Consider the following 25,478-nt stretch of genomic DNA (forward strand, 5'->3'; position numbering starts at 1 on the left):
TAGAGGACTTGTGAACAGAACTATATTCATAAAATGAAATGCAGTTCTTAAGTCTTAACTGGTATTATATTTTCTCCCTTTTATTGCTCACCCTGATTTGTTGTTTTCAAGTGTTTTAGTCCAGCTGCATCCAGTATAACATAAGGGAATTAAAATTCTCATTAATTGTTGACACCTCCCCAAGAATATCTTGGGATTCAGATAAATAGGAAAGATGTTAAATCTTATCAATTTGTAATTCTCAGATTATTCAATTGTTATTATTCCAATTATGAGTACGCTAACAATTTTAGGAACATACTTATTCTCATGGATTGTGCCTATAGTCTTGCAGTTTTATTGTTTTTGCTTTGTCCACAATTTTTTTAGGCAATTAATCCTCTCCCTACTAAACATTTCATTTGACCTTCATTTTAGTACTAATAAGTAATAAATAAGATTTGTGTGATGGGATATGCATCACATGCTAGAGGGATGCCTGAATAAAGGCCCCAAATATGCCATACGGTGACCTTGTTTTAGGACAAGAAAACAAGATTTCTGCAATGGTTTTTTCACGCCCTAATAAAGATCCCCACACAATTGTCTGAGGACTAAGCCTGATAAGAAGTCTTTCTGTAAAACACATTGGAAACCTGTGAGAATGTGGAATAAGGGTGATAATATTATTTGGATTATCAGAACCTCTTCATGATTACGCTGTCTTGCCTTTTTGGTCATGTAAATTGTGATGTTTTGACATTTTTTAGTATCAACACTCAATTCAATAATAATATTTGTAGTGGAGCCATTGTTTAATTCACGTGATTTAGTGCTGATTTTCATGCACACAGATTACTTATATTGGCTTTTTCTTTCATTGAAGATATGTAATTTATGTCCATATCAAATTGCAATTATGAAGATGCAATGCCTTTTATTTTTAGGTGTCCTCCATTCGAGAAAGTAAGTCGGATGATAAAAGATTCTCAATATTCACTGGTACAAAAAGACTTCATCTGCGAGCAGAATCCAGAGAAGACCGATCTGCTTGGATTGAAGCATTGCAGGCTGGAAAAGACCTCTTTCCTCGTATCTCAACAAGTGATCTTATGGTGCCTGCGGAAAACATCACTGTTTCAACAGAGAAGCTTAAGAAGCGCTTGTCAGAGGAAGGCTTGAGTGAAGATGCAATCAAGGAAACTGAGCAGATTATGCTGACAGAGTTTTCTGAGCTCCAGAACAAACTGAAGCTTCTTCAGCAAAAGCAGTTTCACTTGCTCGAAGCCTTGAGACAACTAGAGGTATATTTAATTGCAATTATTAGTTTATTTCGGGAGGATCTAATGGTGATGGACAACACCATAACTGTGGCCACCATTTTCTTCTCACTAGATCCTTGACTGCAAATTGAATCACTGAACTTAATTAGCTTGAGAAAGGTGATAGGACTTGATATCCATTCAATTTTTTTAGTTGCTTCATTTTTTATGTATTAACTTACTTGCTAATGATGTCTCGATGTAAAATTTATCCCAGAAAATCCTTTGTTCTGACAGTGGCATTTTCAAATTCAACCTGATTTCTGGTTATGTTGTAGGTCGGTTAGGCAACAAATTACAAGAATGGAATTTTGGTAAAACCATAAAAGATGCCTCTTGGATTTGAGTATAGAATGTTTTGTTTGTTTGGAATCTTTGGATATCTTTTGTCCTTCATGCTTAAGCTACTTATTAGAGAGACTTCTATTTGCTGGAGAAAATGCTTAAAAGATGAATCCAAAAATTACTGAAAGTTCTTACATTGCTTTCTCCTGTTTCTAGTTTTTCCTTGTTGTGCTCTGCTTCAGATGTGCTCATACATGTTTCTTTTTACTTTTAGGTTTGATTTTGCCATGGATTTCACTCTTTATGGTTGGAAGGACCTGAAGTGTGCTTGGAGGAAACTGAAAAAGTATATTATTCTTCTAAGAATTGCTGGATTAGGAGATGGCTTGTCCCTCTTGAAAATCAAAGAAGATTCAAGTATCCTAGCTTGGGACAGGGATAAGATGGGACCATCTTTGGTTGTACAGTAGGAATGGAGGTCATCCTCACCTTGCTTGAGCCAACAGTAACTCAGCATCCTTCTAAATTCAATCCTGAGCATTTGCAAACAGTGCCAAAGGATCAGATTGTTGAAACCACAATTACACCCTCCTATGATGGCACAAATCAGTTGTTCGGGGTTGTCAAGGTAGGACAATATGCTGATCATGCTAAGTGGTATAACCTTCAACAACTTTTGGGTTCAGTTTCTGTAGCTAACTGAAGACAAGATTGAGGACATACTTATGAAGAAAGAGCTAATGATCTGAAATGACTCCCAACAATCTGCATTCTCACTCTGACCTGTCAACAGTTCTCCGCAATTTACACGGTGCTGCACAAAACAAACACCAAAGAACCCAGCCCCAACATCTCAGCAGATTGACATTCCTTGATCTAATACTAAATTGATGCACCACCTAGTTGGCCTTCCTTGAGTTGGCTTCTGTTGGCAGGAAAAGGACAACAGATAGACATCCGAAGATCTTGCCGCAGCTTACCACATCAAGCCTGAGGAGCATGAGATTGGGAACATAGCATGTAGGCTAGGGATACTTTGTAAGGGTTACATCCCACCTTGTAGATATGAATATATCGGAAGATACATTCACTAGTGGGGAGGTGAAAATAGAGATGAACATAAGGTGAACATAAGGAATGCATAAAAGAGGCATGAAAGGAATGTGTATGATATGAATGTATATATATATATATATATATATATGGAGTCATAAGGATATGTATGATGTACTAAATAAATACAAATACTTTTGAGTCTTAATATGTTCTTCTTATTCTGGTAAATAGATAATCTTCTGTGTGGATCTAATTCCCTGTTCTCTTAGTAGGATTGAGTCCAGGTTATAAAGACTACAACACTAGAAAGTCACTAGGGCTCAGAACTCTGGTCGGTGCCCCTCAGATTTCTTGCTAACAACATCTAGGCCTGAGAGCTTTCTCACATGTTAGGCTCTTCGCCAAATCTTTGCACATAGTACCACTAAAAACTATTCTTTAGCTGTTTGAGCCATGCCAATAAACAAGCCTGCACAATTAACACATGGAAGATGAACTGAAAAATTGGTGAAAACCATACTGACTATTGTTACCAAGCCTGAACTGCTCTGTAAATGCTTATATTGCTAATTGTGTTTCTTGTATTAATTATGCCAAGAGCTGTATTTGCAATGGCAGTGAGGGGTTGATAATAATGGAGTGATTGTGTTCAGAAAATCTCTTCGACATAGATTTGATGGCCATTTACCTGTCATTAATATTTAGTAATTAAATATGTATATATATAGTATCTAAACTATACCTTTACATTATAATTCTTTTTAAAAATTTTACAGACCACATAATGTAGAAGATATATTTTAAATAATTAAATGCCCCATGTATATTAATTAAATATATAGACAATTAATGAATGTTTAAATAAAATATAATTTTAAAGGTTTACTTTAATTATATAAATACCCTATAATTAAATATCAAATTTTGATTAGAAATAATTATAATTTATATTATTGTAACTATAATGATTTAACAAATTCAAATACTTTATATTTAAATTAATATTTAATTCATAATTATATGAGTAATGTATTTTATATTAATATTGATATCTCTTGTCCTCTTTTAGGTAGATGCATTTTTTAAGATATCCAAACTAGTCTATGCTATATATGCTTGTACTTGGCTCCTAAGGTTGATTGTTAGATGTATATACATAAAGTTTGTAATGAGACAAATCAGTAAGGAAGCATTCCCCAAAATCTTGATCACAAGAATCCTCATTCTCAGCCTTTCCAAGTAGTATACACGTATGTACCGAACTTGTTTAGGCCCTTTGGATAGAAGAGCATCATTTTGCTATTCCTTTACTTTCTCAATGTGTAATGACTTTACTGTTTGCTTTATTTTTCATTTTTCACTCTATAACTTAGTAATTTAATAGTTAGACTTTTGGATTGTCATGTGAGCTGCCATCTTTGGCCCTGCAATACAGATCAGGCATTGTGAATGAATTAATATGGCAAGTGTTCTCAAAGAGCTTGAGGACCTATATGATTGAACTTCCATATGATTATAGATTGTGGGGATCCATATGATGAGTATGATACATTAATATATATTTTGAATGACTAATTACATGTTTATAAACTTAAAATAATATTTTAAATAGTCTTTGCACTTCAAAAATTAATTTTACCTTTTTTCCTCCAAAATAGTGGGTGTCTTCATTTACTAGTTGCCTGCATAAACTTTCTCCTTGGGTTCATTGTTTTGTCTTTCCTCCAAGAAAGAGATCAATGGTATCGTAGTATATGATATATATAGGAGCTTTTTTAAGGCAAGCCTTCTTGACCTCTAAGTGACCACTTACCCTTAATTGGCATTCCCTAGATCTCAAATGGCCTTGTAGTACTTTATTGTTTTTTATGTCTTGAAGGCTTAGGTTTCCCTTTGGTCAACCTTTTGGTAGTTCTTATCAATTGAGGGTAGAGATTTAACCATTCTATTCACAGGGAGCTGATACCTCGCCTGAGTTGTCACAAGATTATATGGCGGTATCATGTCCTTATTTTATCCTATCTTGAACACAATAGTGGTAAACAACTTAGATCTTTCAATATTTCTAAATATAACAGTTGTAGGCCTACTAGACATTGTTAATTCAACTGGGATAGCCACCAATTGACTTTTTACTACACCAACATGTGGAGGAGAGCCAGAAATTTTAACATCCCATATACAAGGCATCAACATACAAATTGTTTGCCACTTACTTGAAGCATGGTTCTCCAGCCCATATTAGCACAACACTCGAAAAGCTCCTGATTAACACTCATGTTGTTTCGTGAGTTTTTCAAAAGTGGTTCTTATATTCTTTTTAAAACGCCTATCTTTTTTTGGGCTCATTTTTACGCTTATTGTTGAACATATTACCATTGATGTCAAAGGTGAGAAGATTAATTGTCATTCATGTCAAAGGTGAGAAGATTAATTGTCATTGATGTCAAAGTCTTGAGAAATCGCTAATGATGTTTGAAAGGCCAAAGGTTACTAATCGATGTCAAAGAAATTGTTAAGGAAGTTTTTGAAGAAAGTTTAATATCAATGCTGGCCGACCTACTGAGTTTTAGCATCAACATTGGATTGTTAAAATTGAATTATTTAAGGAATGGTGGCCGACTCCCATATTGATGTTTATCCGTGAACATATAATAGATTGCCCAAGTAAAATAATATAGGTGATAAATATTCATATATATTAAAATAATATAGAATGCAGCAATGATTATATTCATTAGTTATTCGTAAGTTCAGCAAATACTATATTAAGTGCAGCATGCAGCATTGTAAAGGGCAACAAAGGCTTTGGAAAGATAGCATATTAGACAAAAGGAGCACATAAGACAAAAGAGCACATAAGACAAAAAGAGCAGCCTTTAAAATATTACAAAGGTAGTACCTGATATATTTAAAGGCAGTGATTATGATATTTAAGAAGGCAACAATCAAGTAGAAGGTTTGGGAATTAGTTTCATTTCTTAACAAAAAGTTATTACCTTTCGAAGGGAGACCACTTTTCAAAGAGATGACTCTCTTCATGGAGGCATAAGGGTATAAAAGGAAAAAGGTTTTTGTGAAGAAGAGAATGAGAAATAATAGATATATTATTCTGATCTATTACAGCAGAGCAGAAATAAAAATGAAGAGTATTGCAGACTTATGAAGGGTCACCCCTCTTGGCGAAGAGGTATTTTGGAGTAGTATAAAAAGAGATGTGTGAGAGGTGTGAAAAGTAAGAGAGTTTATTGTAATATCTTTCCAGATAGTGAGTAGATTTATGAAGACTCTATGAGCACATTTGTGAAGACATTACGAGGCAGATTTGAAGAAACCTATGACGCAAATTTGAGCAGATATAAGACATATATGAGAGATCTACAATGGATATATAGGTGAAAAGATAAGGAGAATGTATGGAAAAAATATGTTAGTATGTGTGAACACAAGCATATTTATATTATAATTAATAAGAAGAGGAGAATCATGGAATGAATATAGAAAGGAGATCGTAATGTCCATTATTTGTTGAAGAAGCAACATTCAGAAGGTGGAACCTAGTTTTGTTTTGGAAGTTTTTGCTTCCTAAAGGAGAGTTTGGTGTCTCTTGCTAACTTGGTGCTTAGCAGTAGGGGTTGGTGCCTCTAGTAGGTTGATGTCTACGAACTGTGGGGGTTGGTGCCAACAAATTTTGGGGATTGGTGTTTGCAGTAGGTTGGTGCCTATGAAGTTTTCTATGAGATGGTTTTCTCTTGTAAGGGTTTGCACATAAATCGTGTGTTTTTCTTGTTATTGATATTGTGGGATTGCGGTTATTGTGATTATTATGTTGAAAAAGTAAAAGATTGTATTATACTGATTCACCACACCTCCCACCCCCTCCCCCAGTGTAATCATGTGCTCATCACTTTAAGGCCAAAAAATACGAAGTATAGGTAGACAAAACAATTCTTCTAAGCATTACGGCATTAAAAAACTTCCTTAAGTTTTAGTTTGAATAGATTTATTGCACAAGATAAGGCTTAAATCATAATGACGATTCTCTTTTAAATGCAGTTTAAAAACATGGGGCTGCCTCTTAATTGGGGGCCATATTCTATTATGATAGAATGCCCTACTATTTTAGTAGCTGCTATTTATTTTTAGATAGACTCTCTTAGATGTATAAAATGATGTACTTAATCCTACACAATTTTTTTTATGATTAAATTTTTTAGAAGGTATTATGTCTAATTTTATCAGTACACACTATATTTGACATGAAATAGAAAATTTTGTTTTAATAATTTCCAATAATATCAAGGCATCCCCATCTAGTATTTGTGATTCCAAGGTGTTCCCATTGATAGCCAATGAGAAAGTCAACAAGTAACCTCTCCTAACATTTTAGTCTAGAGCATAAAAGCATTCTATTTACATGTCATTGAAATAACAAGGAAAAAGTGTCAATAGAGCTATTAAAACTGAGTAAAAACAGGAAAAACATGGGGAAATTCAGGAGCTATAAAAAGTGCTGGTTGTAAAAATAGAAAAAAACAGTGTTTCTCCAAGTTTCCATGGATGGAGAACACAGGGACAAGATTTAGAGGATGGGAAAAAAATTCACAAATTTTGAAGATGGCTATTAAAATAACTTAAACAAACTAAAATCAGCTTTAGTGTTAAAAAGTACAATGTGCTACATTTGCAATGACAATCCTCCTCTCTGGTTTTTAGAGGCTTTTATGAAGCTCTCATCTTAAATGGGCTGTCCTCTCCCTGAGATGTCCAGAATGTTGGGAATGTACTTGGACCCCTTGGGACACATCCCCGTGGAACATTTCAATTTACCCCCTAAGGTCTCATCAATTCAGGCCATTTTTCAACAAATATTCTCTAGCTTGCACTTCATGCTAATTTCACAAGTCTTACTTTTGAGGATGAGGACAAACAGTTCTTTCCTCTTGCATGTTAACAGTTAAGGCACAAGTACAGCCTTGTTCTTTCACATCACTTTTGATAGGGTTTTCATTATGTGTCTCTTTTTCTTATCTCTTATATCATGTACCTCTTTTGCAATTTCAGTTTGTGATTTCTCTATCATTTTGGTCTCCTCTTTTCTTATATTCATCTCCTCTTGAGGATCTCTTCCCTTTTTGGTGCTCCTTGCAGCTGTTACTCTTTACCATGAAGTGCATCTCATTGACTAACTTCAGTCACGTTTGTAAATGGATCGATCTTACATAATATGAGTCAAACATTTAGAAGCTTTATATTAGTTTCTATGGTATGTAATACATTTCTCATGTGACAATGTCTGTACATATGATGTGTATGATTTTGTCTTGATTCAATCCGTTGCAATATTATTACATGACTGGTTTTTTGGTTGTTTGGCAAATATAGAATACATATCCTACCCATATTTGAATTATTTGGGATAGTTTGTTATGTGTTTGCATATGATGATCAAATATCAGAAGTAGCCTAGAATTGAATTTTGGTTTCTACAAATTGTGATTGTAGTTAAAGATATGTGAGATTCAAGTGATTTGGCCTTTTCTGTGTCTTACTGAATAACATCTTGGCATTTGAAGACAGAAAAAGTTGATCTGGAAACTACGGTTGTTGATGAAAGTCAAAGTTATTCAAAGTCACGAAGAGCTTCTCTCAGGTCCAGACATGAAAAATGCAGTGGTAGGTTCATGAGGCATTACCTGACATTCTAATGTTTTGATTCCTTAGATCTTTGTGACCTAATGTATGAGTGTCAGGTGATTGATTTTTGAGTTTCTAATTTTGGCCAGCATAAATATTAAAATGTCCCCATTGGCTTGTTTGGGATTTAATATTTGGGAAAATTTCCTTTGTGGAAGTAAACATTTATCTTTTATCTGCATATTGTTTTTTATTTTTCCTAAATAAATGGGTGCTGGGTTATCTCATTAATGACAATGGGGACGTAAGTCTTTTGGTCATAGAAGTTGCCGAATCTCTGATGCTGTGCAATCTAAAGCTTCCATGATAACTCTTTAATAATCCTGCATTTGTCTCCTCTGCCCAAGGTGACTGTATATTCTAGAGTGATAGATATTGGAAATAATGTAGTTGGAGTGAAGAAGTAACTGTAAACACTAGAATGATATCTGTTGGACTTGGAAAACTTGTTTTGAATATGACCTCTTTTAAGCATGTATTATTTTCTTCTATGCATTTGCTAGCACATTCTACTTCTCTTGGTGTTATTTTCAGTAAAGTCATCTCTTCCACTTTGTTGTAAAGAGCATGCAAGTGCTATCATGATATTTACTAATTTTTAATCTAGAACAAACAAAGTTCAATTTGCATATATGGCTTTTTATTAATTTTCCTTTGATGCTACTTACTGAGTGTCAGGTCATTTATCCTATAATGCTAATCCATTATCAAACATAAATAATAGGATGTTGTATATGGGATTTTTGTTCTTCATATTTTTATGCTCAGATATTCTTGGTAAAGTGGGCACCCTTTTATTCAGAAGTTCAATTTTATTTTTTATTATTCACAGATCTACTGAATCGCTCCTCTGAATCTAATTTACTCTTGTAAAATTGTTACTCAGAAGACAGTGCTACTGAATCTGATGATGATAATGATAGACAAGATGGAGCAGATGAAGAATCAGATGAGGATGATGGTGCTTATTTTGATACGAGAGATATTTTATCATCCACTTCTTCAAGGAGATCTGATTCTGGATACAGGCGGACATCTGTTGATTCAGAGGAAGGTTTGACCTTTCCAAATAATGTAGATGTGTTTAATGCAGACATAGAAACGGTTGGATTTGACTACCCGAATGTGGAAAGACGAAGGAAATTGCCAGATCCAAAGGAAAAGGAGAAAGGTGTGAGTCTTTGGTCAATGATTAAAGATAACATTGGAAAAGACCTCACCAAAGTGTGTCTTCCAGTCTATTTTAATGAGCCTCTTTCATCCTTGGAAAAGTGCTTTGAGGATCTGGAATATTCTTACCTGCTTGATCGGGCATATGAATGGGGCAAACAGGTAAGCATTCTAATATTTATGCTATTAAACTCAGCAATCTTTGACTTCTGTATAAATAAGTAAAAATAAAGGTCCATTTAAATTGACTGCTTTGTGGTGGGTAACTTTTCTTAGTCTACTTGAACACTCAAATTTGATTGGATGTAATATTCATATCATGTTAATGTAATGAAGAACTGAGTTCTTCTTTTAACTCCTCTAGTATCAGTGCCAACTAAAGATGAAGAGGACCAAATTGATATTATTCAAATCATCAAAATAAGATTTATGGAAAATTCGTTTGCATACTGAACATCTAATATTTTAGGTTAGTGGTTGTGTGCAACATGTCAATTTCTGATTTAAGCTTTACATCAATTTTGTCTTTGCTAGTGGAGTGATATTTTTGATTTAATATTGTTGTTAAACCAATTCTTAGTTTTTGAATATTAAAAAACTGTAGAAACATGTTCTTAGATATTGATTTGTTCTGCCATTGTTTCTTTGTTTTGAGCAATATCTCTTTTCTTATGGTTATTGTATGATGTATCTATGAAGTAGCTCAAAACTGCCTTATGCATTGGACACAAAATGGGAAAGTTAAATTCTATTATCTTTCTTTCATTAATCTGCCCAGATTAGCCATTTTGAAGTGTTAATGATCTCCACTGTTGAGGCAGATGAATTTGCTTCGTTTTAAAAAATCAGGCTTGCTTATAATTTACTCATAGACCTGTATACTCTTAACTTTGATAAATCTTGTTTTTTTAAAGCGCTGAATGATTAGCAAGCAGCAAGAAGATGTGGCATTGCTTACTATTATGTTCACTTGAAACATATTTATTGGATGTGATGAATCAAAAGTGTGTTATTGGAAAGTGCACAATGTATAGGTGAAGACTAATTCTTGCTTAGATGGTGCATGTCTCATTGTTGTGTAGGGAAACAGCCTTTTGCGGATACTAAATGTTGCAGCATTTGCAGTATCTGGATATGCTTGTACTGAAGGTCGAAACTGTAAGCCTTTCAATCCTCTTTTGGGGGAGACTTATGAGGCTGATTACCAAGACAAAGGCCTCCGTTTCATTTCTGAAAAGGTTAGTTTGGCTTACTAAATGCATTAGAATCCAGACCTAACACATTGTAATGGATAAATATAAAACACAATCAGTAAATAAGGCATCTTTATATTCATCGAATTTCATTGCATTGGCACTCAGCATGGGCAGTCTTTGCCTCTTGATTTGGCCTTCATCAATCCTCCTTTGGTCGCAGATCTTTATGCTTTTAGTTTAATTGTTATTAGATTAAGTACTAGATGATCTCAATAATAATTTGTTTTACATTTGTAAGTTGTTTGTAATGTAGTTTTAGTTATGCTCTCCTGAGCACATTGTTTCATGTCGGTTATTATAGAGTTGTTCCTAGAATGTAGGAATGTCGGTTATAATAAGGTATCAGAGCCAATCTATCGGAGAGCCCGAGACTGAGTTTGGTGTATTGCCCAAATCTTTGGAGACTTTTTCTGATAAGATCTTGATGCAATGAATGAAATCCATGGGTGACTTCTGAAGCATTGAAATAGTATGTGAATTCTGATTAGTATGATATTTTATTTGAGGCAGTTTAGAGAGGGAGAATCCAGTCCATACAGCTTGAAGGGTGACTTAATCTGGAGATACAAATCAGCCAAAGTGTCATGGGAGGTGCTGTTAGTGGAAAGAGTCCTTTTAAAATTATTTGAAGCAAAAGAGTAAAAAATAAAAATGCGTGGGCATTTCTGTGAACTGTAACAACCAAATTCATTATGTGTGAGACGCTGCTCACAAAGGCAACAGTGCAGCCGCTAACCAATACATCTGCTAAGAGAAATAGAAAAGGTGTTTTTTCCTTTTAAGTTTTAGCATAAGACCCATATAAAGTTAGGTTTCATATATTAATATATTTAGGACAGCATGATTTTGTCTAAATAAATTCCAAACTTTATATGTGCTTGATGTTAAAAATTGCAACTCTGCTGAGAGAAATTATGTTACTAACTTTGTCATATTGTGAGTGGTATTACTGCATCACACATCCTGTAATTTTTTTTGCTCCAGTATTCTTGTGTCTCATTATAAATGTTTTTTTTCCTGGAAAGATAATAACAATTTAATATCTTTCAAACTGTCAACAGTTTACTTGTGAAAACTTGCCACATTGTGTTTAATGGTGTCTAAACTCTCTAAAGTACCCCTGCAAATTAATATCTTCAGCTGTAATGAGCTGTTACAGTGTCTTGAAATGGCAGGAATCCAATTGTTGCTTTTACCTGACTCTCAGAAGCTGAACAAAATGAATTATGGCCAATGGGGTCATCAGATCCTTGGCATTTGTGAGTATCGTGATCTTGACTAGATTGTGTTGAAAAGGGAAGAAAAACCTTAAGACATTCCAGTGAATTATGGCAAAAGGCATAAGGATGATATCGGAACCAAGCAAACACAGCAGTCAGAGATCAAATTCAACAAAAGAAATTAATCTCTACAAAGAAAGCATTGCAAACTTGAATTTCCAATATCCTCTATTCGTGAGGAAAAATAACAATAATACATGGGCATAATATATGCCAAAATTAAAATATTAAAGGATTTGGAATATCGTCCAAATACAAATCAACAAGTTAACATTTAACTAACTAAAGCTAACCTCTTAACAACTAGAAACAAACTTTTAACATTTGACATTTACCTTTTACACAGGATAAAAACTAATAGAATAATAAAATAAGTCCTACACTATAACTTTTTATGCACTATGAATCCTCATCATTACTCCGGTGCTCTCAAAAGAGAAGGAGAATCTTGAGACAACTGATGGTGAGAGATCCAATGGGCCTAATGTGGAAGCTAACCTTGCTTGGCAACACGGTAGGAAGTGGTGGAACCTTGTCAGGTCTTACAGGTTTATGTGTCAAAAACTTGGTTAGAATCTAGCAGAAGCTGAAAAATAGGAACAATATTGACTGGATGCCAACGTGAAGTTCAATCTCTAATGTATGATAGTGCTTAAGGAGATCAACATTGACAACATCATGGATGCCCAACTGGACTGGAAAATGAAGTCTAAATGCATTGTTAGACATCTTTTGAAGAACAGTTTTAGTTCCCTAGTGAAGTAGCTTGACCATCACAAAAGAAAATGCCATAAAGGTTGAACAACTAACCTGACAAGACATTGAATACTTTAAAAAGAAGATTAGTAAAAGATTGGCACATCTAAAGCAATTCATGATACATCTGATAGAATAAAAAAAAACTAGAGCTCATCCATATTAATTTATATTCATAGCATCCTAATTACATGCTTTGAACTAGAACTTTGACTTCTCCAGGAATCTGTCAAAGATATTCCAGTCAGAGTATATGACAAAACATATAGTTTTCACTTTTCAAAAGCAAATTGCTCTTAGTGATTATGTACATTTTGGGCATTGTACATTATTTTACGATGGCATTGATACATTCACAAGAGAACTGTAGTATAGTACCACTTCAATCTCTTTTGCTGGTTCTCCTGTTTTGCTGTGAAATCTGAGAATGTTCACTATTTTCTTTATCAGATCCTCCACTAGAATTTGACCTCTCCAGTGTGTCTTGTTTGATTTCTACACCAGAGCTTGTTCCAGAATTAGAAGCAATTACCCGTATGCTATTGTCTATGAAATTACCAACTCAAAAGAATGGTATTTACTCTATCTACTAGCATAGCCAATAAGCATAAACATTCTAGTATATGCTTTTTGAGGAAAGGAGCAAAATGTCTAGTCAGAATAATGCAAGGTGGATAAGGAACCTCCCAAGTCTTATATTAATAGTAGTACCTCCCTCAGATCTCACAGTAAGAAATCAAAAAATAGAACATTCCTCATTCTCAACCTTACGGAGACTACAAAGAAAAAATATCCTATCCCAACCAGGAATGTTGAGGGTCTGACTCAAATTCTAACTAGTGGAGCAAACCCTAAGTGACAAGAGAGAGCCTCAAGCCATGTGATCAATGGTGTTGGAGACAGGTCAAATCTTGGTGCCATAAACATAAGTGATAAATGGATAGAGTTAAAAGTCATCTTGGGGTCAAGAGATTGCGTGAAAGATCTCAAAGTGACCTTAATATACGGTTAACAGATGTCCGCCGTAACTACATAGTAACATTCTTCATGGGAGAAGGCAAGGAGGGACATCCAATGTGTATCTGAATGGAGAAAGATAAGTAGAACTAGATCTATGGAAGTTGATATGTGAAGGAGAATACTTAGTATCCCTGACATTTGAGATAGGCTGAGAATAGAGGCAATTTGTATGGTGACTGTCATAGCTGTGAAGGCTGCTTTAATAGATTGTATGAGAGTGACAATCTATTGTAAGAAGGACCAAATGCCTTTAGTCAGGAATGGAAGATGGATAAAGAACCTCCCACCTCTCTATATAAACAATTGTATTTCCCCGGGATATCATTCCTCACTCTCCATCACATGGAGAGAAAAATACAATATATCCTATCTCGACCAGTAGTAATCTTTAAACAAAGGGGCTAGGCAACAAACTTGGTCAGACAATGTACTGCAGAGTTGCCTATTCACAACAGATCATATGCTGAAAGCATAATTTGAATCTTCTCAATAAGTATCTAGTACAAAGAACCTAAGATTGGAAGGGTGAACCTCATTGGGAGAAGAGTTGAGAGATTCCGCTCAAAGAATTTGGGAAAAGGAACTTAAATGGGTCATGATGGTAAAGAGAGATCAAGAGCAAAGGACGAGTCAATTGGAGAAAAATGCCCTGATATGTTTATTGTGGTCAGAGAGTATGAAAGCACTGAATTTAATAAATTGTCATGTTATATTCTTGATGATTTATGATTCTCATTCTTAGAGACATATCACCTTTTGAAGGAATAATCTAATCAATATTCTAGTAGAGGGGATATATGACAATAACTAAGAAGAGGATTGAAGATTCAATTTGATCTAAATTTTGTCAAATGGAAGGAGATCTCTCTTCTCTTTCAGAAGCATGCACAATAACCTGAAATCCATGAAAATGGTTAAGAGTGTGCTGAAACTTGTGATGCTGATGGTAAAGATTTGGCTTTAGTGTTTAACATGCCCATTGCTTTAACAACCATCCCTGTTTAATACTAATTTTTTTCCCTTTCCAACTCAGTAATATTGTCAAACAGTTGGCATACAACCCTCGAAAGGTACTAAATTGAAATTTTTAAAGAAGATTCTGATCTGTTCAGTGGTTTACTTTCACTGTTTTGTGGTTTGGTTTCGTGATTTCAGCATATAAATTTATTTTGAATGCATGCACAGAAAATAACAAATTCTACTATCATTTCCCAAACAAGAATAGCAGATTTAAGAAAGACAAATGAAACATTCAAATCTGACCTTTGTTTGATGGAAATAACCTTGAACAGGTCTGATAAAAAATCTGATATGCTCTCTATTATTTCTGTAAAAATGATTTCACGAAAAGAGTTACAAATACCAGTTCATCAAATAATGGCAGCCATGGATACTGAGTTTGCAGCGGTCCTTAAATGTATAACAGCCTCCAAAGGCAAAGAACCCCCTCAAGAAAAGATCAGATTTAAACCAGAGGTATGGAAGTAATAGAGCAACCAGCAATTCTCCAAACACAATCCATGTGCACACAATCTTTCCCAAAGCTCATGTCCAAGCTGAAGGAGCCTCCATACAAAGATGATAGTGTCTAACCAAGCTCATATCAAGCACCAAAAATGCATGTCCTACGTAAGGGAATTCACGCCAAGAGTGAAGATAGAAAAAATCACACACCAAGGATAGAGGATCACTCTTCTAAGAATCCCATGCTAAACTTCACGAGACTTCTCCACCAAATGATAACCTCACAAGGATTAAGAATAAATCCACGCTAGAGAAGATGCACTAATATTGCCTCTATTTCCTTCAAACTCTACACCAAACCCTCCTGCAATCTTGCTGTAATGTAGGCAAAATGGGGTTCACTAGGAATCAAACTCAATCCCATCAACTATATTGGAGAACAACTAATAGGCCCAACTCTAAACCCTTGGGAGAGCTAGGCACAATGGTTGATTGATTGTTCTCTTATTAATTGATTTGATTGATTGGAAATTGAATATGAAGAACTAGACTGAAGATGGAAAAAAACACACATGAAGGATAGAGGATCACTCTTCTAAGAATCCCATGAAACTTCACAAGAATTCTCCACCAAATGATAACCACACAAGGATTAAGAATAAACCCACGCTAGAGAAGATGCAACAATATAGCTTCTATTTCCTTCAAACTCTACACCAAACCCTCCCGCAATCTTGCTGTAATGTAGGGAAAATGGGGTTCACTAGGAATCAAACTCAATCCCATCATCTATATTGGAGAACAACCAATAGGTCCAACTACAAACCCTTGGGAGAGCTAGGCACAAGGGTTGATTGATTGCTCTCTTATTAATTGATTTGATTGATTGGAAAATAGTGCAAAATTGACAATAAACAACATAAACAAGCAAATGCAGATCTAGAAATGAACTGACAGGTACAAAATTGGAAAGGGGATGTGTAGAGGAACATGTGTTTGAAATTTGAGCTGAAACTAGGTGGCCACTATTGCTAGATGCTCTAGTCTAGATAGCTGTCCAAGTGTAGAACATATATCAAATTGAATTCAGGAGCTTCCAACCTTCTATTTGGTCAACTTTTAGGTCAAGCCACTTGGACTATATGGCAGTAGGCACCCTAGTCTTGGTGGACATGGGTGCTAGGTGCCCTAGTCCCGTTTATTAGAATATTTAATTATATTTTAGTCACCTATATTTAGTTCCTTGTTTAATGGTCATTTAGCTTTTTAGTTAATTAGCTTTTAAGCTTTATTTAGCGTTTAACTTTTTAGTAGTTCACTTTAAACGACTTGTTCTTAATTTAGAACATCGCCCTTGTAATCTCTTTATATACGCTTGTATATTGTTGAATAGATTATCGGATTATTGAAATATTTTCCAGATTTTTTTTAATAAAAAAATGATTCTTTTTTGAAGGCTTTTTGAGGGTTTCTGGTTCGCTCGACTTTATTTGTGCTGGGCAGCAGTTCATGTTTTTTTAGGGTTCTAGAGATTTTTGGGCCTACAACCTAGAGGTTTTTTTCGCAGGTTGAAAATTTTCCTAGGATTTCTGCAATTTTCGACTAGGGTTTTGACCCTTCAGTTTAAGTTGAAATTTTATTCTGGTTGCAGATTCTTGGTGGGTTTTTTGAGACCTCAATTGGGTCGTCGTCAGATATTGTTTTTTTTAAATTATTTTCAGGAAGAATTTCAGGTTTTAAGTTTGCAGAAAATTTTTAATTTCTGGGTTTCTTCCAAACCTCGAAATTCACGCCTTGAAATTTGTGCCAGAATTCTCTAGGGTTTCAGTTTTTTTAGCAGCTGCTTCTATTCTGATTTTAAAAAAAATCAGATTCTTCTGTCTCTTGCTTTCACTTAGTTGACCTCAATCAACCTTGATTTCAGTGATGGCGTCTTTGATCAACATCATGTTGGAACACAGTCAGAAGTTCAGTGGCCTCAACCACAACACCTGGAAATAGTGCATGTTCACGATATCTGAATATCGTTACCTTGATTAGATTGATTTAGGCCAGACCTCGTCCTACAAGTCCTAGGGTTTTCACATTTTTTTTCTCAAAAATTGTTCACAGGGTTTAGAGTTTTTTCCTTAAAAATTATTATTTGTCATCTGCAAAGCTTGCGTGGGTTTTCTGATTTTTTGCCATCAAAAATCATGGGAGGGTTCAGCTTGATTTTTTTTCTCAAAAATCAGGGTTTTATTACGTGATGTCTGGTATTTTACCACATGATGTTGTCTGGTGTTTTCCCGCATGATGTTTGATGTTTTAACGCATGATGTTTGGTGTCTTACCACATGGTGTTTTGGGTCTTGCCATGCGAAGTTTCAGGGTTTTGTTCGATTTTTTCCACAAAAATCTTTTCAGGGGTTTTTACCATTTTTTCCACAAAAATGATGATTTGTATCTTCAGTTTTGGAGGGTTTGTCGATTTTTCCTCAAAATCATGGTTTCAGGTTTCAATTTGGTTACCCAACATCAGGTTGGATGGATTCTAGTATTCTTGGTCATTAACACTTTTTAGATCCAAGGAGGGTCTCCACCGCAGCAGAGTGTTCTTTTTGTTTGTGACAAAAAGACTTGCAGTATCTTCTATAGGGTAGTCAGTAAATAGAATGACCATTAAGGGAGGGTATTAGAATATTTAATTATATTTTAGTCACTTATATTTAGTTCCTTGTTTAATGGTCATTTAGCTTTTTAGTTAATTAGTTTTTAAGCTTTATTTAGTGTTTAGCTTTTTAGTAGTTCACTTTAAACGACTTGTTCTTAATTTAGAACATCGTTTTCTACTGAATTGGGTCTCATTGGTCCTATCTTTGTTTGCACTATGCTCTTGTATCCTTTGTCTAAACCTAGAACCTATTTCTAGGCCTGACTCTGTCATGTCCCCTCCTTGATCGTTATATATATCCTAAAATGAATCAATTATTATTAATTGATATAATAATTAACAACGAATATTTGAAATTTATTTAATTATTAAAATTATTATATAATTAATATATATTAATATTTATTACTAATAATATCCTTGAAATAATTAAATAAAATAATAAATTAATTCCAAAAAATATAAGTAATTATTTAATTAATAATTTTATTTAAGTAAGAATAATTATTATCATATCGAAAGTCAGAATAATTATTGACTAATCATATTTATAATACCGCTGTATTAAGACAGTTCATGTTCAGTAGATGATCACGCCTAAATAAATCCAGTGCCTTTAAAGCAATAGCTCTCTGCATCCAAATGTATGAATTAATGTATATTAGTAGCATGCACGTATATGTAGGAACGTGGAGTTTGCATAACCACCTCAAACTTTCATATGCACTCCATCTTTATGTGCAGATTCAGATTCGATGGTGTGCATTATTAAGATATTAGTTATAATGAATTTAAACTATACTAGGTATAATAATATTATGATCAGCAATTATGAGAAGTTACAATAGTGATTAATTACCAGCATACACCGATTAGCAAGAAGGCTAATCATAAGTTATATAGATAGCCAACCGGTTACATATGGGAAGAGGATATCAACATAAAGATAAGAACATCGGTTAGTATGATGAAGTGGTGTGATTATAACCTTAGCAAATAAAAATGTCTCTATCTCCCAATGGTCACACCCGATGGAATGTGTGAATAATATTATTAATCATTTCATTGCCAAAGATCATCGAATGGGTTTATATACTGTTTTCTATTCCAGTCAGAAGAGTTCTTAGCAAGGCCGAAGGCCCAAAAACCGTGTGCACAATCCCAAAGTGGAATATATCAGAGACGGCACCCTTATTGTATGCAGTTCAAAACAACAATCAGAAACGGCACCATTGCTTTGCAATAATAATCAGACCATTAAGCGGATCAGAACTATTATTAGTAGGTTACAGACAGTAATATCGGTGTGCTTAGTGGTATGTGTGGGCTGTGCTTAATCTGTATGCTTAATATATAAGCCGATAGCATTCTTATACAGAATTAATAATGAGATTAATTTAGAAAATAATAATAATAATAGTAATAAAATTATAATTATTACAATATTTTTATGAATTGTCTGCAGTAAAACATATATTATATTACTATTTAAAATAAGTAATAATATAATTATAGGAAATAATATAATGGTTGTAATTATTATAATAATTTATAAGAGCAGCCCTCTAGTAATATATATATATATATATATATATATATACTGACTGAATAAATAATAAATATATATAGAAATAGTAATTTGAATGAATAAGTAAATATAAGATTATAAATCAGATTGAATTATTAATTCCATATTAGATAGAAGGTTTTGCTCTTTGATATGGACTGTCAGTATCTTGGGAAAGGTGATGTTTAAGATAGTTTGTCTCCTAATCAATTGGGTTTAAGTCATAAGTATGTTGATATGAATTAGTTAGGGTTAAAATAGGCCTAAACCTAGTAGGGGACATTACAGACTCTACACAAAAGAGGAGAAAAATGGTGTTTGGACTATTTGGGGCCTACCTTAGTCAAACCGTGGGCTGGAATTAACCCTACAACAATGATGAATAGGAAATAGAAATCTGACTCATGAGTATACCTTCAATTGATGATGCAATGCTCTTAGGATAAGTCCCCCATGTGTTGATGCAATAACATGATAAATCATTACAAAATCCATCATCAAGTTGTCTTAAAAACATAATTGAAGAAGCCTTGCTGTAGTTTGATACTCCCTCAACTCAGATTTGCTTGTGAATCATAACATTTGCTCTTGGAAGAAAATAATGAGACGATGAAATGAATTAGGAGTGATGTCTTTTATAGGGATTTCAAGGTTAATTCACCTTTTGGCCAACTTAAAATAATCATTTTTTTGCAATGAATATAGATCTGCAAATGGCAAGGCTGACATACTATCCTCTCGAAATTTGCCAAAAGGCACCAAACATTGTCCATCGATTTTTAGTGTCCTCACAAAATAGGCTCGAATTCTTAGGGTTGCGAGATAATAGGGCCTTGATACCAGAATTGTAATTTATGTGAAAAATGACAATTTTTAAGTATGGGAAAAGGTGCGTTGAACTTTAAAATGACATAAGACCCATATAAGCTTAAAATGAAATAAGATAAAGGGCACGCTTAAAACTAGGGCCCAAATAAGAAAGTGTTGATGTATTAATGTAAAATAGGACTCGTGATATTGAATTAAATCAAGAAAATGGCCTATAATGCATAGAGGGAATGAGAAATACTAAAATGAATTCTAGGAGAGTGTGAAATTAGACTTGTTAATTAAAGGAGTACAATTTACAACACTACACCTGCCATTGAAAGAAAACATACAAATAAATTTCAAATTTGAAATGCGTTGCGTGATTGATATCTCCAACATATAGCAGCTAGGATAGATCTTTCACCACTGGAGCTAGTCTTCTCCAAGAGGGATTTCATCCCCAAGGAGTTGAACCAAGTCCAACTCCAAAACCGCACAAGATTTTCTTCTCATTAGAGAGAAATATCAAAAATAATAAACTCGACATGTTACAAATGAGCTTCCAAAAACCTTTTGATAAATTACTCCAAGCCCAATGCCCTAATTTGTTTTTTGCACTTTATTTGATAATTTATAACCTTATCACTCTCTAGATGCTAAAATAAAGTCACTTTATTAAATTAAATAACATTAAGTTAAATATTTAATTTATCTTGAATATTTTAACATTATTTAAAATATATCTCTAAACACCATAAGTTGCCAAGATTATTAATGCAATCATCAGCTATCCCAAAATAGTAACATAGCTAGAAGCAACAGAATTTGTGAAATGACAACTAATGCTGACATGAGCTCATACTATAAATAGCAGTGTTCTCCGAGGACCAAAGAGAACAAACCCAAAAACGCCGAGAAAGATTGGTGCCATGTTAGAACTTACTATAAATAGCTGTGTTCTTTGGGGACCAAAGAGAACAAACCCCCAAAAAAGACCTAGATAGATTAGCGCCATGCAAACATTTACTATAAATAGCAATGTTCTTCGAGAACCAAAGAGAACAAACACAGAAAAGCCCAGAAAGATTGTTGCCATGCAAGCACTTACTATAAATACTAGCGTTTTCTGGTAACCAAAGAGAACAAACCCCGAAAGATTAGCGCTATGCTAGCACTTACTATAAATAGCAATGTTCTTTGGGAACCAAAGAGAACAAACCCAAGAAACCCAGAAAGATTTGTGCCATGTGAGCACTTAATATAAGATTAGTGAAACTTGAAATCTTCAGGAAACTGGCCAAAGCTTGCAAAACAGGATGGCGTAAAGATGTGGACATTAAAATTACATTCACTATAGTCGTTGTGGAGGTCAATTTAGTGTCTGGGAAGCTCATCATCATTTTTAGAAGAGGAAACATGCATCACACCTTGAAGTGTTGCTATGATGAAGAAATGAGTTAGGACCTGACTTGAATGATTTAAATCAGGAAGAAAGGCTGAAGCTTTATGCAAGGAACATAAGTAAGATGAATCATAAAACTAGAGCCAAATGGTCACAATTAGTGTGAATGGTGATATGCATTATGTTTACTAGATTAGAGTACTAAATACAAAATTTGAAAATTGAACTTGTTCTTGTACTCTGGGACGCGTCTCTGGGCTAAAATCCCTTGGGGACTTGGGGACGGCTAGCGGATGCCCCCCCACCGTCCCCAAGATTGCAAAATCTCTGGGAAACATCCTGAAAAGGGGATGACAATGATTGTCAAAGTGGACGTCCCCCCATCCCCAATATGGTTGGGGATGTCTGTGACGCCTCCTAACCATCTTGGCCGTTCCCCTTTTCCCAGCACATTTTAAAAAAAAAAAGACTTAAATGCTCAAAAAAAACTTTTTTTAATTTTATTATAGGTTTGTAAAACTGGATTTTCACTAATATGATGGGTAAACATGTCTGAATCACTTCCGAAAGCACTTAGAAATATTGATCGGCAGCCTGGTAATAAATTTCACAAACACTTAGAACTCAGTAGTGTGTAAAAAAGTGGTTGCAGGTCTGCAATATTGGACTTTTCACTGATAAGAAAGGTAAACAGGTTTGAATCATAGCCAAAAGCACTCAGAAATATGAATAACAGCTTGGTAATGAATTTCACAAACACCCAAAAGCTTGTAGTGCGTGCATAAAGAAGCGGTTGTAGGTCATAACAGTAATGGAAGACTATCAAAATATCCTCCAACCAGAAAGAAACAATGAACTACATGCAAACAAGTGCTGGCATACAATGAATTTTCAATTATGAATGCATATTGAGTATTGACAATGAATTCTGAATTATGAATGCATATTGAGTATTGACAATGAATTCTGCATACAAATGTGGTATGTTAAGGTTCTATAATGTACATATACCTGCTTTATCCATGTTTTTATATGAATATAATGTATATATACATGTTTTATCTATTTTTCATATGAACATTTGAAATTTCCCTATATATTTAAAATTTTCCCTATATTTTATATAGCCGTCCTGGAAACTCGTCCTGCTGTCCCCTGTCATCTCCGTCCCGGAAACTTGGGGTAACATAGGATATTAGACTATTTTATACATCTGAGTTTTGTTGGCTACCATATAGTAATGTACTAGCCTTTTTTATACTTAAGAAATTAATGGGCCATCATATAAAGATGCCTAATTCTTTTTAGAGGAGATTGTACTTCAGGGATTGGGGGGAGAAAACCTTTTCCTATGTTTCTCTGGTATTGAAAAACTTAAGACACAACTTGAGATGTTAATCAGTTAGTAACTGGAACTTTATGGAAAGGGATGTGGTATCATATCATGAGAATTGCTAATAAAATCTAGCCACAATTTAGAATGTAAGTCAATGCATCATGTTTACAAGAACGAATACTGGATATTCTATTGGGTGAATTCTTTGAGTTGAGTTGCAAATCTATTGTAGACAATTATCAAAACAATATATTATGTTATCCTATTTTATATTTACGTGTTAGTAGGCTACCATATAGGAATGCCTGCATATTCTTTTTAGGAGATATGGTTCTTTATGGTGGTATTTGTTTGGGGATTAATATTATGCAAGTATTAATTTTTTCAATATGATATCATTACACTTAAATTTGTATATTATTGGGATAAATAAATCTGGCGTTCCACTCACAGGTTGATGTAATTGTCAAGATAGGTATAAGCATTGGCATTTTTGTTTATGATATGCTTTCACATTTGCTTTTAGTTTGAATATTAGAAAATGTTAAAATCCGCTTTCTTTGTTTGCTATGCAAATTATGTTGGTTCACTCACTACTATTGTACTTGATCTTTCAAATGGCCCCATTAAATCCACTACAGTCATTGTGCGTTTGGTTTCACACAAGGGCAAGTTTCCATGTTCTAAACATTAGCATTTACTTAAATACAGGTCAGTCATCATCCCATGACTGTTGCATGCCACTGTGAAGGCAGGGGGTGGAAGTTCTGGGGAGATAGTACCTTAAAGAGCAAATTTTGGGGTCGCTCAATTCAGCTTGATCCTGAAGGAGTTCTCACGCTGGAGTTTGATGATGGTGAAGTATTTGAATGGTCTAAGGTAATCAGAGTTGTTTTGAAAGATGACAAATTTATCATGGGTTTTGTGTGCATTGGTATTTCAATAAATGATTTTTATAATTTATTCACTTTCAGGTCACTACATCCATATACAATCTAATTTTGGGGAAATTATATTGTGAACATTATGGGACAATGCGTATACAAGGAAATCGTGAGCATTCTTGCAAGCTGAAATTCAAAGAGCAATCTATGCTGGATCGTAACCCTCATCAGGTGACTTGATTATTCTATCAAAATGTCCTATGCTAGGTGTACGCTATGACAGATTTCAACTCAATCTATTGGGTTGTGTAAATGGTTTTGGCATACTTATGGACAACCTGCTGATGGAAAGGTTGGTCTGTATTCCAGGTTCAAGGTGTGGTTCAGGATAGGAGTGGTAATACAGTATCTACATTGTTGGGGAAATGGGATGAAAACATGTACTATGTTAATGGTGATATTAACTTGAAGTCCAAGCGATATGATCCATCATCTGAGGCTATCTTATTGTGGGAATCTAGCAAACCCTCTAATTTTTCAACTAGATATAACTTCACAAGTTTTGCTATAACACTTAATGAGCTAACGCCAGGTTTGAAGGTAAAATTTGAAAACTGACAACCTATATGTTTCGTTCTGAGGCAACTTCTTTTTTCTCATTGATTTGTAAATGAAATATTCAATGTATATTAGGAAAAGCTTCCACCAACAGATTCAAGGCTCAGACCAGATCAACGACATCTGGAAAATGGAGAATATGAATTGGCAAATGCAGAGAAGTTGAGGTTGGAGCAGAGGCAGCGGCAGGTATATGTCCTTTCAAAAGTGATGATCAGCACTCCCAAGGACATGTTACATATGTGATTCTTTTAGGGTGTCTATAAGAACTCCATAGCACTATTAGTTATTACTAAATGTTATACAAGGAGATCTTTTACTGAATGTAGGTTGAGTCAATACCACTTTGGACAAGTTTCAAATTGAGTTTACATCGATTAATTTTATGCTTTGCAGGCTAGGAAGCTCCAAGAAAGAGGGTGGCAGCCTCGATGGTTTCGCAAAGAAAATGGGAAAGACACATACCAATACATTGGAGGATATTGGGAAACAAGGGAGCAAGGGAAATGGGATTCTTGCCTTGATATATTTGGTCAAACTGCTGAGAGTTCTTATGATTAAAAGGGAACCTCGTTGTCATGGTCTTTAGCTCAATTCAAGTAAAATTTCTGGTAATAATGCTCCCAATTCCATGATAGGAACACCATTGTTTGCCAGAAGTTATAGTCTGGAACAAGAAGCTTGAATAAGCCATGCTCGCTTTTTGGCCCTAGATAGTTTTTTCCCAATCCTCTTAACCTAAGCATTGTAAATTTCTAGAGGATGTTATTCTGATCAACCAATTACGAGTTCTTCAAATGGTGGATGAGAATTTTCAACCTTGTAGAAAGATTGTTTGCGCTTGCTGGATTTTACAAGTGGCTCAGCCACAAATCCATTCTTTCTACCTCTCTGTAATAAATTCCCAAAGCAATTTCCACTGA

The 25,478-nt window shown here is 34.5% G+C and overlaps 1 protein-coding gene across 4 annotated transcripts in view; it reads left to right on the forward strand.

The window, feature by feature from the left end:
- Positions 1 to 25,478, forward strand: part of LOC131029691 (oxysterol-binding protein-related protein 1C) — a 33,875-nt gene extending 8,397 nt beyond the window's left edge. The window contains exons 2-10 of one of the 4 annotated variants that reach the window (XM_057960285.2): positions 927 to 1,283; positions 8,219 to 8,318; positions 9,226 to 9,671; positions 10,592 to 10,747; positions 23,765 to 23,932; positions 24,028 to 24,168; positions 24,307 to 24,537; positions 24,631 to 24,744; positions 24,952 to 25,478. In XM_057960285.2, the coding sequence (XP_057816268.2) occupies positions 927 to 1,283; positions 8,219 to 8,318; positions 9,226 to 9,671; positions 10,592 to 10,747; positions 23,765 to 23,932; positions 24,028 to 24,168; positions 24,307 to 24,537; positions 24,631 to 24,744; positions 24,952 to 25,116 (1,878 nt within the window). In that variant the 3' untranslated portion in view covers positions 25,117 to 25,478. The remainder of the gene's footprint in view (positions 1 to 926; positions 1,284 to 8,218; positions 8,319 to 9,225; positions 9,672 to 10,591; positions 10,748 to 23,764; positions 23,933 to 24,027; positions 24,169 to 24,306; positions 24,538 to 24,630; positions 24,745 to 24,951) is intronic. The other 3 variants (XM_057960294.2, XM_057960303.2, XM_057960311.2) reach the window with 3 other exon arrangements.

This window comes from Cryptomeria japonica, chromosome 10, assembly GCF_030272615.1.
Source record: "Cryptomeria japonica chromosome 10, Sugi_1.0, whole genome shotgun sequence".
NCBI classification, from domain to species: Eukaryota; Viridiplantae; Streptophyta; class Pinopsida; order Cupressales; family Cupressaceae; genus Cryptomeria; species Cryptomeria japonica.